Raw genomic sequence first — 15,199 nt, 5'->3', positions numbered from 1 at the left:
GATCATCACCATGGTAGACATGGTGCTCTGGAATGGAAGAACACTGGAGGGCTCTTGGCAGACTGGCCTGCAATAACTACATTCTAGGAGGTGTGAGCCTCTTGAGAGGGGCTTGGTTAAAATCTTAGGTAGGCCCTATCAGCTCTTTAGTTATTTGAATGGTCTGAAATAGACTAATTTTCAGCACAACTAATTTACTGGAACTATGCATTTTTAATTAAAATCCAAATATTTAACTGACTTGAATTTTCTGGTAGAAAGATTTATGATAGAAAGTCCAATAAAATGAATCCAGCTGTGTTTTCCTTTTTCTTTTTCTCAATTAGGGGCGGAGAGCTAGGTGAGGAGAGAAGAATTCTGTCTGCTTGTAGAGACTCTTCCCTCTTTACTTTGGTTTAATTGGGGTAAAAATGTTGCGTTCCTCTAACAGTAAGGGGTCTCCAGTGACATGGAGTCTCAGGCCCTCTGGACAGTTTTCATCTGAGCTGCTCTTTCAAGTTCCAGGGCTGAGACTAGCCATTGTCCTGCAGTTTGTGACAGAGTGCTCCTTTGAAGCTGACACCCAGTCACACTTTCTTACACCCCACAGCAGTTGTCTGTCCTGCTCTTTCCCTCCCTTATCTCTCTCACTCTGTAAATTACAGAGATTTTTCTACAGTAGGAACCTAGAATGTAAGCATCTATAAATTACATATTTACGTGTATAAAACACAAGCATACGTGCATGTACATGTGCGCACACAAATTTTAAGGTGCTTGGATGGAAGTCTGGGTGGAAATGTGTACATTTGTCCTGTGCACACATACCTAAACCCCTAAGTGCTGCTGAGATGGTTTTAGAGCATAGTTTGAACATTGTAATTCTGAGGCAGTACTATATGTTTTCATAACTCTACTGTGTACCCAGGTTGGTATTGGACCTCTGCCTCTGAGTGCTAGGCTTATAGTGGCATGCTACCATGCCTGGCTAGAAACTGACTTTTATAAATTAAAATATATATTTTAGAATTTTGTGTGTGAATATTTTATTTAAAAGTTTATGTTCTTTAATTGTATTTTTTAAGCTGCAGTATAATTTGTATACAGTAAAAATGTTCTCTGGTTAATCTGAGGTTTAACTTACACAGCTATGTAAACTCAACTTAACCAAGAGTCAGGGTGGATCTCTTGCTCCTTTCTGTGGTTCAAGGCCCTTATGAATCAGGTTTTCCCCACCCACGGCCTCCTTCCTGCTAGACAAGTGCTTTCCTGAGCAGCACTCAGCCTTTAATACTGCTGTACTTGCGCCTGCTTCCAGACGTCATCTAATGGAATCCTAGTCTGGCTTTCCCATCAGGTTCTCTGCATTTGGCATAATGGACATGAACACTACACATGCTGAACATCTAACTTTAAAGTGATCCCTTTAGCATAGGTTACGCATAGGTAAATACTGGCACACATAAAGTAATCATAAATCTTTAAAAATACCCCCTTTAAAACCAGAAGACACTATTTGACCCTTTCTTGAGAACCCACTAGATTTCTGTCTGCTCTTTTTGAAATTGCTGGTATCCCAGAGGTCTGGTACCCTACAACAATAAAAGAAAGCACTGTGCAGGTGACCTGTTGAGCCAAAGTGGCCTTCCAAGATATGATGTCAACCTTTGTGTTCAGGGCCTGCCATGCTGACCCTCAAGTCTGCTGAGTGACCTTTGCTGTGGGCTCTTTGTATTTCTCTAGGCTCATCAGATTCAAGAGATGTTCCCTCAGGTCCCGTACCACCTTGTGCTCCAGGACCTCCAGATGACACGCTCCGTGGAAATAACAACAGATAACATCTTAGAAGGACGGATTCAAGTACCTTTCCCCACGCAGGTAAATCTGGGGCTTTATGCCTAACAAGTGTATTTTTACAAAGATTTAGTCCTAATACCTAGATATTATTTATGATTTGAGGAAGGGTTTATATCAATTTATTTTTATTTAAATCCTGCATGAGAACAGATCAGCCAAAGGTAAATACAGATAATTTGAGTATTTTTTTTATGCAGAAACATACTCCAACATTCCCTTGCTGCAGGTCTGTAAGGGTATGCCATTGGCTCCTGTCAAAGGTTGACATCTATTTTTGTGAAGAGCAAAGAGTGAATATTTAGGCTCTGCTTGTTTCACAGTCTGTTGCAACCAAAGCAGCCAGTGGTAGTGAGAATGTGGATGAGCAAGATTGTGGTCCAGTAAAACATTATTTGTAGAAGTAGTGGAGCGGGGTTACATGGGGCTATGGTTTGTGGATCCCTGGCCCTCCATGAGAAGGCTGGTCGCACAGCGTGCGGAGTGTGCTAGTTACAGTTCATATCTCTCTGAGGCTTGGACTTTGGACTTCATTGAAAAGGTCAGTTTGTGCCTCATCACTCTGCCTCTTAGAGATGCCTGGAAAGAACAACAGAGGAGCCTTCAGTAATACTGAGGGACTTACATAAGGCCAGATAATCATTTACCAAAAGTTCCTGTGTACAGTCTATAAATGTATAGAGATTTATCATTAAAATCCAAAAAGATGAAGCCCTTTTGAAGAAAGTAGCTTTTGGAGACAGCTGGGCTAAGGTGCTAGCTATATGGTTCCTTGGGTCTCAGCTATCTGACCTGTTAGCTGCTTTTGGAGGTGCAGAGTTGCCTCCTATGGCCAAATAGGGTTCAGTGAAACGCATAAACCAGTAAGCAGCCATGAGGGTACTCAGACCTGAAGAGATATATTCAGTGGGGAGGACCAAGAACAGCCCTAGCCTGGAGATTTAATTGCAGTGCCTGCTTCATAGAACTTTAGGGAGGTTACTGAGCAAACTACTAACAGTGTTTACTTGGTGCAGTTGATCTTTGCCATAGCTTTTGTTGTGCAATCACTATTATTGAACAGGAAGCTGACTATGGAGCCATTTGCTAACTACTCTCAAACATGGAACTCTTATATAGGCCTATATATAGGGCCTTTGTCTCACCTTTCAGGTTGTGAGCTGTGTTGAGAACTGTCACCTGCCCCCTCTGTTACTCAATTCCAATGACTGCTCTATTTTCTTTCAGCGGTCAGATAGCCTGAGGCCTGCACTGAACAGCCCAGTGGATAGGCCCAGCACTGACCTGGAGGAGGGAGAAGCTTCTGTCCAGGTACGGTCAGCTTACTGGGAGCTGTGAACTGTAGTGCAGTGTGGCCCTGTGTATTAATTACAGTCACGTTGCCATTGGCAACAACAATAAGAGAAGAGCTGTTTACTGTGGTTGATGGTATAGTTGGAGAGGGTCTCAGTCTGTCACAGTGGGGAGGCATGGTGAGGAGTTGAGTTCATGGTGACCAGATCTTGTGATGGAGGAAATTGACATCAACATCACAGGCTAGAAAGCAGTGAGCAGGGCGGAGACAGGAGCAGCTCATCACCTTGGAAGGCCTGACACTAGTAACTTGCTTTTGCCTGCTAGGCCCCACTGTTAAAAGTATAGTTTTTCATGTGTGTTCCTTTGATATTGGTAGTCAGGGCCCCGAGGCTGGAGGATCATAAGTTTAAAGCCAACCTGTAGTGAGACCCTGTCTCAGAAAACTGTTGCGTGATTTCCGAAAGGGTCTGTTTCTCATTAGGATTTTGGACAGTTAGAGAACTGTGAGCACGGGTCTGTGTTGGGACATGTGAAGAACGTTTGACTTGTCTTCATTCCCCAGCTGTTCCCAGTTAGTATGGAGGGTTCTGAAGGGTTTTGGGGTTTTTGTTTGTTTGTTTGTTTGTTTTTTCAAGTGTAATAAAAGCAAGGAATTTATAGGAACTTTGCCACGCATAGGAAATGCAAAGACCTTGACTATAACAGTCCATTAAAAAATCAGTCTGAAAGATGACCAGGACCATAACTTGACCAGATTAATTACATTTGTTTAATTACACATACCATTTACCTTCAGTTTTGATGTCAGTACTGCAAAGATAAACGTGGACTCCCCAGACCCCTTTATGTTTTTCTTCCCAGTGTAGCTAATCACTAGAGCAAAAACCAAAAGCAGGAGGCCCACTGCAGCCTGGCTTGGTAGTCGCCTCATCTGCTCCTTGGGTGGTTGTGAGTCTGCCCACATGTCCCAGGCAGTGAGTGAGACTTGGAGACACAGCAGGACAGGGATGAGGCAAGCTAGGTGGGCTTTGCTTTCTTTCTTCTTGTCCTCTATGGACTAGCTGCCTTTTTGTAGCCTCCTAGGAGGGTTAGAATGAGGCTTTATGACTGTATCTGTATTGGTGTTAATTCTTACTGCCCTAAGTAGTACCAGAACCTTCAAATATACTTGGTTTGAATTGTGTTAGCCTTATCACCACCTTTCCTGTGAGTCAGATCACCCCTCCAGATGATCCCTTTGGGCTAGGTCTATGTTCTACAACTTTAGGCTGGTTCTCTTCTCCAGGCTGTCACTTGAGCTCTGGGGTGCGAGTTGCTTACTGTCACCAGGAGTTACACCCTTTCCTTTTTGGTTTGCTCCAGCCAGGTTTGTTTAGACTTTGTAGCCCTCACCAGTCCCTGAGCTCCAGTGGGTATGAGTGAGGCTGTCTGTGTGGTGCTCTCATCTCATCTCGGGTTTTTCTTCACGAAGATGAATATCCCTTTGTTCATTCTTTTATTCATAGATGTTTATCTAGGTTCACCCCCTACCCCATTCTATGAGATAAAAAGTCTTGCTGAGTAGTCTAGTTCCATACGACTGTCTTAAAGTCCACTCTCGGACTTGGCTGAAAGCAGAGTGATGCATAAGAATGGGAGGCAAAGAAGTACCCACAGTGGGACACGTCTATGAAATAGCCCTTCAGCCCTGTTACAGCTTACAGGTGGGCTAGCTCTGGGAGCAGGAGCAATGTAGGTGGATCATACCTGCTTTAAGATGTTTGGCTATCTGGGTAGTGTCTTGGCATTTGGAGCTTTGGACAAAGCCAGGAAAGTCCTTTGTTACCCTTTAAACACATAATCTGTTGAATCCATTTTCACAAATGATCCTATTTGACTGTTTTCAACTCAAGAGGAAACACTTCTTGCAACAGATAAGACTTGTTTAAATTCTGAAGCAGCTGGTAGGATCTAAGAAAAGATTTGAAGTACTAATTAGCAGTTCACTCCCAAGAGTTTGGAAGTGTACGTATATCATGCTTTTCATTACTTGTAACTGCTTATACGTGCTGCCAGTTATTACTCTACTAACAGTGAGCAGTCCTGACTCTCAGCATCAGGCAAGTCAGACATCTGGCTTCCTTCCCCAGAGCTTCTCCTGCTTCTGCTTCCTGTCTGGCAGAAGATCTAGCAGAGGTTTGTGCAGGGATGCACTGGCAAGGGAAGGAAGCTCCTGGGAAGCAGAGCCTGTGTTAACAGCTGCCTCTCTGTCCAGACGGAGCGTGTGCCGTTGGACCTCAGTCCTCGCCTGGAGGAGACCTTGGACTTCAGTGAGGTAGAACTAGAGCCCATTGAGGTAGAAGACTTTGAGGCCCGTGGAAGCCGCTTCTCCAAGTCTGCTGATGAGAGACAGCGCATGTTAGTGCAGCGTAAGGATGACCTCCTGCAGCAGGCTCGAAAGTGAGTTGATTCTCCAGCCCTAGTTGGCATACGTAAGTTACAGGGCAGGTGGCAGCTGGGTGCTAACATGATCTCAGCCCTATACATTGTCTTTCTTCCCCTTGGTTCTGAGAAGGAATGCTGTTAACTCATATGACAGACACAGGTAAGAAACTGATGATACCTAGGGTGGTTAATCCTGCCAGGACCTGGGGGAGGTCTGCCTTTAAGATTCCGCTTGAGCCCTCTTCCTTGGACCGTCTGAACAAAGCACCTGTGTTCTATGAGTCTCCCTGCAGTTGGTGAGAGCTGGAGCACCGACTGTTCCTTGGGTGGGGAGGATCTTCTTTTAGTTCTGCCAGGTGGGATGTGGGCCTTGCACAGACTTGTTGTTGTTAGGCCCAGTGCTGTCTGTGGGAAGGAGATAGGCAGAGGAGAGAAAGTTGAACTGTTATTTGACAGTTCTCTTCCTGGGAATTAGGTTCAGCCATCGAAGAGTCTGTGCTATGTCCTTCCTGCCAGACTTCTTCTCTGTTCACCCTTCTTGGTTCTTCTTTCTTTCTCTCTTCCTCTCCTTTTATAGTTTTGGGTTGAGCACAGGGCTTCATGTGCTACTGAGCTACACTGTACCTCAGCCATGGGCAAGGCTGTTTTTAATCACAGGATGACCTTGAGTGACAGCATGTGGAGAAGGGGACACTGAGAACTGCAGTGTTCTGCATGTCTTCCTCTTTCCCATCTTTCTCTGTGGCCTTTTCATTTCTTATAGGCGGTTCTTGAACAAAAGTTCTGAAGATGATGGGGCCTCAGAGAGACTCCTCCCTTCTGAAGGCACATCCTCTGACCCCGTGACCTTGCGCAGAAGGATGCTGGCAGCGGCTGCTGAGCGGAGACTTCAGAGGCAACGGACAACCTAGTGCTTCCTGACCTTCCTCAGAAGCCTCCTGCCCAGCCCTATCTACCGGAAGAGGCCTGTCCCAGTTTTGCCTGCTGTGTGGAGACCTGCGACTGCATTGCTGCTGCATAAAGCATGCGGTCCTAATAGTGTGTGGACAGCTGACAAATTGAATTCTTTGTAATACTTTCTATGTGACATTTCTCCTCCCCTTAGAAACACTGCACATTTTAACTCTAGGCATGGCCTCTTCTGGTGTTGACTGGACTTGTTGGGAGTGGGGGACAAGCAGAAGGAAGTGGGCACTTGGGCACTCACCTGCCTGCAGCAGGTAGCTTGAGTTTGATATAAACCACAGCAGAGGTTGGGTATTTTAGCAGCACAGCTGGAAGGAAGCATGGCTCCTGGGGAGGGTGCATGACAGCAGTCAGAGGTGTGCAGCAGGAGCCTGACTACACCATGGCAAGGCATCCTTTATTATTAAATTCTCTGCTTAGGGAGGAAGCATCCTGTGTTCCAGAGGCCAGTCCCACAGGCTCCTGGACCTCCATACCAGCAGAGCATCATGTAGAAAGAACTGGCTTGGTACCTGGAGTAGAAAGAGAACGCTTAGGGTTGCAGGATGAGGAGACCCTTTTCTGCTCTTACTATTCAGGACCAATCTGAGCCCCAGTCCACAGCTGGCTTCACTTCTGTTCACTCTGGTGCTCTTGCATCATATAAGCTTGCCCCATGGCCACCGCCTCCTTCTTTCCACTCCCTGCTTAATCTAAGCACGGGAAGGAGCTGAGTAGCAAGCTTTGGTTATGATTCTAATTCCTTGGTCAACCCAATTAGGCTATGCTAAACATATGGGTTTGATCCTTGGAAAAAGGTATGATCCTATAGGGCAGGGATGTTTTGGAGGACATTGCTGAAGAAATACCTTTTGTATCTTTCTCTCCTAGAACCCTTCATTTTCCTGCTTTTGTTCCTGTGGGTCTCATTAAACAGAAACAGGGCGTTAAATAATCCACATGCCTCAAGCAGTCTTGGTCCCAGATCTTCTCAAATTCTCCACGTATTTAAGGATTTGAAACATGCAATCATAGGTTACATAGTTTTATGTCCCACTGGATTAAGGTTTTTTTTTTTTTTTAATGTTTCAAAAACATAGTTTTATGGTAGTCCTTTTGGGGAAAATCCAGTATTATCTAAAATTATTGGCAAAGTTAAATGTATTTTACATACCTGAAAGTTTTTAGAATGTTGACAAGTAACTGAGAAGAGGATAACAGGCGAATAGGCGAAGATAATTTATTTCAATAAATCTTTCAAAAGCCTTACCATGAACTGCTGTTAAGTTCCTATGGGTTTTTTGTTTTGTTTTTTGTTTTGCTGAGAGTATAGCAATTTGGTTTTACTGTAAAGCAACAATAATGAAAAGCAATCTCTTGTAGTGTGTTGTGTGTGGGGGGGGGGCATTGGACTCCCATGCTGCTCTTGTGTCTGCTGTGTCGGTTGAACTGGTTGGGGTGTTGTTTCTCCTGTGTTTTACTTAGAGCAGGCAGTACAGGGCTTGTCTCTGACACCTTTCCATGATGCACACGAAAATAAAGGGGAAGCTATGTCCACTGGTCTTCCATTTCAGGCGTGGGAAGGTAGACACCACTAACAGTTCATTTCTACCTGCTAGAAGGTCTAGAGGGTCTAGAAACACTGTAGAATATTGAACAGATGTCAGCAAAAGTGCCTTTTGCTGGTACTTTTTTTAGTATGTCTTAAGATGGTCCAGGGAGAGAAGTCCTAACTTTATGCTTGGTTCGCTCCCTCTGTAGATGGGTTGGGTCAAAAGGAAGCTGGTAGAGAGATGATCTTGGATAGTCAAGGATTCTGGGTGCACCCGAAGGTGGTGAGACTGGGTGGCTCATCCGTTGCTTTCACTGTCCTCTGGCAGCCGGGTCAGCTGTGGAGCAGCAAAGCTCCAAGAGACTTCTGGCTAATTTTGGAACTGTTTTGTAGTTCTCTTTTCCTAATTTTTAATTTTCCATATTTAATTTTTGTCTTCTTGGGCTCTTAGTTTTTTTCTTTAAACTTTGACACTTTTATGTAGCAGAGAGGATGGTTGTGCAGATTTAGACTAGGGTTGGTTTAACTCGTGGGTGCTCAGGTAGCTTGCATTTGACCTTTCTTAGAGCAGAGAATGATGCCCAGTGTGCAGCCAACAGGCTTGGTTCCTCGTTGAGATTTTGGGAAAAGGACCCGAGAGCTCTTTGGGAGTTGGGAACACACAAGTAGGAGGCTTGTTAAGGAGCTGTGTCTGTCCTTCCTGGAAGGCTATCTGTCCTACCTGAAGATCTGTCTCCCACCTCTGCTTTCAAAATGTTTTGAACTGCTTCTAACCCTGGCTGTATATGGAGTGTGTGTGTTGTTAAATAATGTATAGATTCTGCCCGTCAGTCTTGTACTAAACCTTCCTTTCCCTAGCCTTGCCAAAAACAGCTTCCTTACTTTTCTCTTAAGAAAGAAGGTCATGCTAGGACATAACCTACTGGGTACTGCCTTGTTTAACATGCACGGTGTCCTGGATTCGATGTCCAGCACTGGGAGAAATTAAAAATTAAGATTTAAAACAAAGCAGTGGCTTTTATCTATCTGCCAAATTCACTTGTATTTTGGTAAGTTGGGAAGGAACTTGCTCGAAAATAACCATTTTGAGAGAAATTCAGACTGGGTTGTGTTCACCTTTGGCCTTCCATTGGGATCTTGGTTTGTTGTCTGCTACAACAGTCAAGATGTAGATTGGTTGTAGGTCGTGTGGCTCCCTCTGTATTCAGCAACTTAGAGTGATGGCAATTGATTGGGAAAGCACTGGTAAAGAGGTGTGGCTTGGCAGAAGGGGCTTCACGGTGTGCCTGCATTTACTAGGCACTCATGACAGCTAGGGACAGCTGAAACAGTATTGTACCTGCACCTTCACACATACACCATGATGGGTTCAGATGACTAAAGGCATGTGCTATGTACTTTCTGAGCTAAGAGTTTCTACATAAGGTGCTGTTGGGATAGGATTTTACTAGTAGACACCTGTAAGGTTCCCCTATTACACTAATAGATACAGAACCTATCCTGAGCTGCTTGCCTAATGACTGGTCTGTGGTGTAAGACATTTTGGTAGGCCCAGTCTCAATCTATTTGCTAGTTCTTAGGCAAAGCCACACATAATTTGAGGGGCCCATAGTAAGATCTCAACAGCTGGAAAGCTCGGACTCTGAGCCCCGCTGTGCTGCCTTGTACCCAGCTGCCGTGGGACAGGCAAAGACCGAGGAATCCTTTGGAAGAGTCTTTGGGCTGAGCTTGTCCTTTAGTCTCAAAGTGGATGAGCAGAGGCTAGAACAGTTTGACCTAGGAAGCACCTATTTTCCTCTCGGAGGGAAAGCCCCAGGCATAGGAGACAGGAGATGGGGTGCCTTGATTTCTCTCTGCTTTTCCTGCCCCAGTCTCAGCTCACCAGGAACATAAACACCTGTGCTGAGGAGCTGCTTTCATTCCTGTTAGTGTATGCTGAGTGTGTGTGGGGGGTGGGGTGGGGGGGGCTTGGGGAGAGATGGAGAGATACCAACAGGGAGGAAAAGGGGAGGGAAAGATAGGCTCTAGGCAGTTTTCCCAATTACTGTGCTCTGAGCTGCCTCACCTCAGTGACAAAATGTTGAGGGACCTAGATGATCCTGTGGAAAAATTCTTCACCCACCACCCTCCCAGGGTATGTGGCCGAGTGTCTCCTTTTCTGTCGGAACAAAGCCCACCCCAGGGACGATCGTCTGGAAGGCAGAAGGTGAGACTCGAGTACAGACAAACATTCTCTTTATTGAGCTACACATGAATCCATTAGAGAAGTAGGCTGGCAGTGTGTGGTGTCACAGAGACCTCACCGTTGGGAATAGAAAGGCTTACAAAGACCCGTGGGCTTTTTACTTTTATTATTATTTTTTTTTACTTTTTTACTTTTTTTCAAGTTTTTTTTCCTGTATTTTTAATTTTTTGTGTTTTGTCTTTTTGCCTCCTTTATTGAAATGGCTGTGACTGGTCTTCAGCAAATATTGTCTTAAAAGTGAAACCGTGAATAGGTCAGGGGTTAGATACTAGTCAAGTAGAAATGACATAGGACTGATCATGAAAACTGGCTTTAATGTAAACACTACATTCCATCTTTTTAGTTTTTTTCTTCCATCTTGTGGTATTTAAAAACTTTTATTTATTTATTTTTTTGTTCTTTTTATCTGCAGCACAAACATCCCAACATGAGAGCGAGGGAACACAGGTCACTGGAACAGAGAGGAGAGGTGGAGAGAGGGCCACACACAAAGGGGGGGGGGCTTCTGCCCAGGGTCAGAGGCTGTGATGTTAAAGGAAAAACAAAACAAATCCACACAACCCCATTCCCCAGACACCGGCAGAGCTGGTCAGGTATGCATGGGAAGTATTCATTAGGACAAGAAGAAAAACCAAAAAGGAACAATACAAAGGGGTGTAGGGAGGGGCGGGGCCAGGTGCTTCTATAGGGCTGGATTTCTACCAATGATGAGCATTGTGGCAGCTACCCCGCCAGAGCTGTGCTTTTCTACGCAAACTTTGAGTGTGTGTGTTTGGAGTTGCGTGGCTGGGCAGGGCGGAGCTGCCACTGCCCGGTGGTATATGAGGTGTCTGGGCAGCCAACAGGCGTGGGGGAGGGTGGTCACAGTGGCCAGTGGCTTTCTAGAAAGCCTAGCCTGACTTGTTCCCACCAGGCATGGGCTGCACAGGAGCCCTGGGAGGCACCAGGCCCAGCACTGCCGCCATGTGCCAGCCCCAATTTGAGTTGGGGTAGGGAGGGTGTGGTTACTGACGTGTATGTTTTTTTATTTTTAAACTTCAAAATAAAAGGAAATATGGATGAAATGGTGAGTTTTTCTTTTAAAGCTACAAAGCACATGAGAAATGTTTTTTTTTTTTTTTTGTAATCCTTTCAAGTTCTAAATGTAAAGACTCAACTAAAACCGTATTCTACAGCATTCTACAGAAATACACAGCCGTCAGTCACTCTGGGGTCGTAGGTTAGACAGGGGCTTGGTACAGAAAGGCTGTGTGTCTTACAAAGGCCAAAGGTCATGCTACCAGGAGATCAACATCAACAGCAAAGAGTCCATGAAGCAGTCTGTAGAGAGAGAGATAGGGGCCGGTCTGACCATTTTCTTTGACTTTACAAACCAACCAACCAACCAACAAACCTAGACCATTTAGCTAGTGCAGGTGGTGGGGCACACTGGGGAGCTCTTAGTGGGGAAGCCCATCTCTGCTCTGTATCTTGCTCTGGCCTAGCCTGCCAGTCCAGCCCTCCCCAGACCGCTCACACCTCGTCCACAGGCCCTCTTTAGGGAGTCTGGCTTTAACTCTGTAGGGGGGACTGGGCAATGGCTCATGCATTCCCTCCCCTCAATGACTTGAGAAAGTAGACCAGGTTTCCTATCTCTCTAATTTTTCCCTGTTCCCATGAATAATAATAAACAAACAAAACAAAAACTCAGGAGACAGTGAATTGATCAGAGCAATGATTCTTCTAGATTCTTGAAATAAACAACCACCACCACCCAAAAGAGAAGGGTCCTTAGAGTTTTCTGTTGTGGCTACAGGATAGGGGGATGTTTAGAGTGTTGGCCATTTCTTAAAATGGGTTTGGAATTTGGGGAGGAGCAGGGCAGAACTGAGCAGGCAGCCTTGTGGAAGGATGAGTAGGGGGACAAACTGGACAGAACCAGCTCTCCCTCTGCCTGCCCTGCTCATAGCCCTGGGGCTATCTAGAGGAAGGATTGCCAACCCAGGCTCCCATCACGCCCTGTGTGAGTGTGCACACACATGTGTGCACGCACATGTGCTGTCCCAGGAAAAACTGATGAGCTAGGGATGGTGGTCAGTTCTGTCCGCAGCTCTTTTGAGTATTAACTAAAAACATTTTTCTAATATATACTTGTGTATAGATAAGGTTATGTTATGCCTTTTTAAAGTTTATTTACCAACTTGCACTGGTTAGTGGTGCATGTGTGTGTGTGTGTGTGTGTGTGTGTACACAAGCTGTTCTGTGAGTGCTGGAATCATTACCAAATAGGTTGCTATACAGGACAAGAGGTCAGTACAAGCCGCAGCCCCGGAGATTGTTGGCAATGATGATGTCGGTGACGGCGTCGAATACCACCTGGATATTATTCGTGTCTGTGGCACAAGTCATGTGACAGTAAATTTCTTTGTTGGGTGAGCGGTTTTTGCTTTCAAACTGTGTTTGGATGTAGGCAGCTGCATCTTCATAGGTGTTGGAGCCTGTAGGAAGATACAGAGGAACAAGCGAGAGGCCCTGATGAGAACTGGGCATGAACAGGGTGGTCAGGAGGCAGAGCAGGCGAGGTGACACAGGAGGGAACAGCACTGTTGCCCCACTCTGCAGGGCAAGGCTGCACTGGAAGCTACAAACCACCAAAGCATTGTCTGGCATTGCCAGGCTTCTGATTTCTCAGCCTTTTACTTACTGTGTTTGTATTGTATGTCTGTGCGGATGCTGGTAATCAAAGCTAGGTTCTCTGGGAGAATAGCAGGTGCTCTTAACCACTGGGCCACCTCTGGGCCACCTCCCCAGCCCATTTGACTCTTTTAAGATTTATTTTTTTTATGTGTATGTATATGTACCTGTGTGAGTATATGCACATGTGAGTGCAGGTGCCCATGGAAGCCAGAGAGGGCATTGGATCTCCTGGATCTGGAATTAGAGGTAGGAACCTGATGTGTGCTAGGAACTGATATTGGATGCTCTGGGAGAGCAGGAAGCACTTTTAATCACTGAGCCATCTCTAACCCCAACCCTGCAATTCTAACAAACTTACAAACAAAGCCCAGGGAGGAGGTGCACCAAGAGGTCTGTGGTACGTTAGGTGTGGTGGGCATTAAGCCAGCCTGTGGTCTCTCTTTATGTAGTAGCTCCCTCTGAGGGTCCCTCTGTGGGCTGGGGCATCAGTAGGAAGTCTCAGTTCTTAGGTAGGTAGCCAGGACATGGGAACAGTGACAATCTTAAAGGATATTATTATGCAAGATCCCCATTGGGCTCTACAATACACCTAACAATTCCTCTGGGGTTCCTTTGGTTCTGGTAGGCTGGGTGGGGGTAACAGGGCATATCTGTGGGTGATTTAAGGAGTTTCCTAACCAGCTACAGTCTAAGTACTGCTGAATCTTCCCTGTAGGCACCATTTAGTTGAATAACATATACTATAGACAACCACGACAAAAGTTTGGAAAAGTCCAGAACAAGTAAGGTGCCCCATTTCCCTCAGTCTGTTAGGGTATGGCCTAGTATAGAAACAACAATGGCATCCTGGGGGAAATCTAAGCACAGGCTGGTTGGCAGGGGTGTGGGCCACTGGAGGTACTGGCTGGCAAGGACTTTCCTTCTGAAACAAAAGATAGCTCCAAGCTGGCTGGTGCTGAGCCACTGTGAAGGGGACATCCCTCAGGTGGGGTCGGGGTTAGCCTCTTCCAGCCCTCATCACACAGCTACTGAGACCAGAAGCACATTCAGTGGTGAGACACAGAAAAGCCACCAGAGAGCAGGGACTGGTAGAGGCTGCCCATTAAGGAGCTTCCCAGATGGAAAGCTCCAAGAAGAACAGGTAGACTTCCGGATGGAGGTACTGCCCCCTGGTTCACCAGTGATGTGAACACCTGGTTCTCAGACAGTGATCTCCTAACCCTCTTCCTCCTACCCATTCTGTGTCCTCATAACTCCATATCCCACGGTGGCATACCATTTGTGACTGTTTATTATCCCTTCATGTGGTTGGCATTCCAACGGTATGCTCTGCAGGCCCTGGAGAACTGGGGATATCCAGCAACTACTCCACACCAGTGAGACTGGCCATCCATGCCACATTCTTGCTGAGGCAGAGGAATTTAAGAGCTGTGCCTATTGGCATGGCCTCCTTGGCCTTTTGGGGGTGTTTTTGCACTGGCTCTGCCTGCAGAGGGTCATCCTTGGTTCCCTCAGCCTTTTCTTCCTCACAGTACCACGGCAGCGCTAACTATCAGTTATATAGACCTGGTGCCAAACATCTGTCTCTCTTCCCATTCCTCTAGCCACCCTGAGGTGCCATCATGGTTTGCTATGGCACACAGATAAAAATGGGATGCAGTAGATATGACAACTGGTTCCCTCTGTACCTTGCCCTTCACCTGGCTGTTGAAGAAGCCGAGACAGACTCTCACCCACCTGTGCTGCAGTTTAGGACCCCCTTGCCTGGCTCTGGGGACCTGTGTGGCCCTAGGACCTGAGACGAGTGCCACAGACTAACTCCTGGGCTATGGCAGTAAGTTCCAGGTCCATGCAACATGTGGACTCCATCCTGAAGTACAGGATACACCCTTAGCCTTTTCGGGGTGTTGGTCTTGTCCTCAGCATGGTTCTACTCCAAGGGATCCCCAAAACTGTCCAGTCTCTAGAGGGGTGGGCTGAGCTCTGGCATTGAATCAACCCTGGCTTTAGCGGTTCCCTCCTATGCCCATTTGGAAAGAGCTGTTTCAGCATGGGGCAGGGAAGGCTGGTTGTGATCCATTCCCACCCCAAAACTCCTAGAACCATACAAAGTGGGGGGAAAAGGGTCAGTGAAGGCAGAAGAAATGCGGGCAGGGGAGGGGAAAGCTTGCGATATTTGGAATGGTGTGTTCTGGAGGAAAAAAAGAGCTTTTGTGTGGTTGTGTAAG

General features: G+C 46.1%; 2 protein-coding genes across 2 annotated transcripts in view; one reads left to right on the top strand and one right to left on the bottom strand.

Moving 5' to 3' along the window:
- Positions 1-7,767, top strand: part of AMFR (autocrine motility factor receptor) — a 33,047-nt gene extending 25,280 nt beyond the window's left edge. Inside the window, exons 11-14 of the mRNA XM_080936991.1 lie at positions 1,723-1,857; positions 3,061-3,144; positions 5,384-5,568; positions 6,317-7,767. Of these exons, the coding sequence (XP_080793117.1) occupies positions 1,723-1,857; positions 3,061-3,144; positions 5,384-5,568; positions 6,317-6,464 (552 nt within the window). The 3' untranslated portion in view covers positions 6,465-7,767. The remainder of the gene's footprint in view (positions 1-1,722; positions 1,858-3,060; positions 3,145-5,383; positions 5,569-6,316) is intronic.
- A 2,501-nt stretch (positions 7,768-10,268) lies between these two features.
- Positions 10,269-15,199, bottom strand: part of GNAO1 (G protein subunit alpha o1) — a gene marked incomplete at its 5' end in the record, with an annotated part of 149,062 nt that continues 144,131 nt past the window's right edge. The window contains 2 exons of the mRNA XM_080936990.1: positions 10,269-11,615; positions 12,557-12,772. Coding sequence (XP_080793116.1) covers positions 12,585-12,772 — 188 coding nt within the window. The 3' untranslated portion in view covers positions 10,269-11,615; positions 12,557-12,584. The remainder of the gene's footprint in view (positions 11,616-12,556; positions 12,773-15,199) is intronic.

Source organism: Micromys minutus (genome assembly GCF_963924665.1).
Source record: "Micromys minutus genome assembly, chromosome: 24".
Classification (NCBI taxonomy): Eukaryota; Metazoa; Chordata; class Mammalia; order Rodentia; family Muridae; genus Micromys; species Micromys minutus.
Note: the sequence above shows the minus strand (reverse complement) of the source record. Positions and strands in the feature narration are given on the sequence as shown.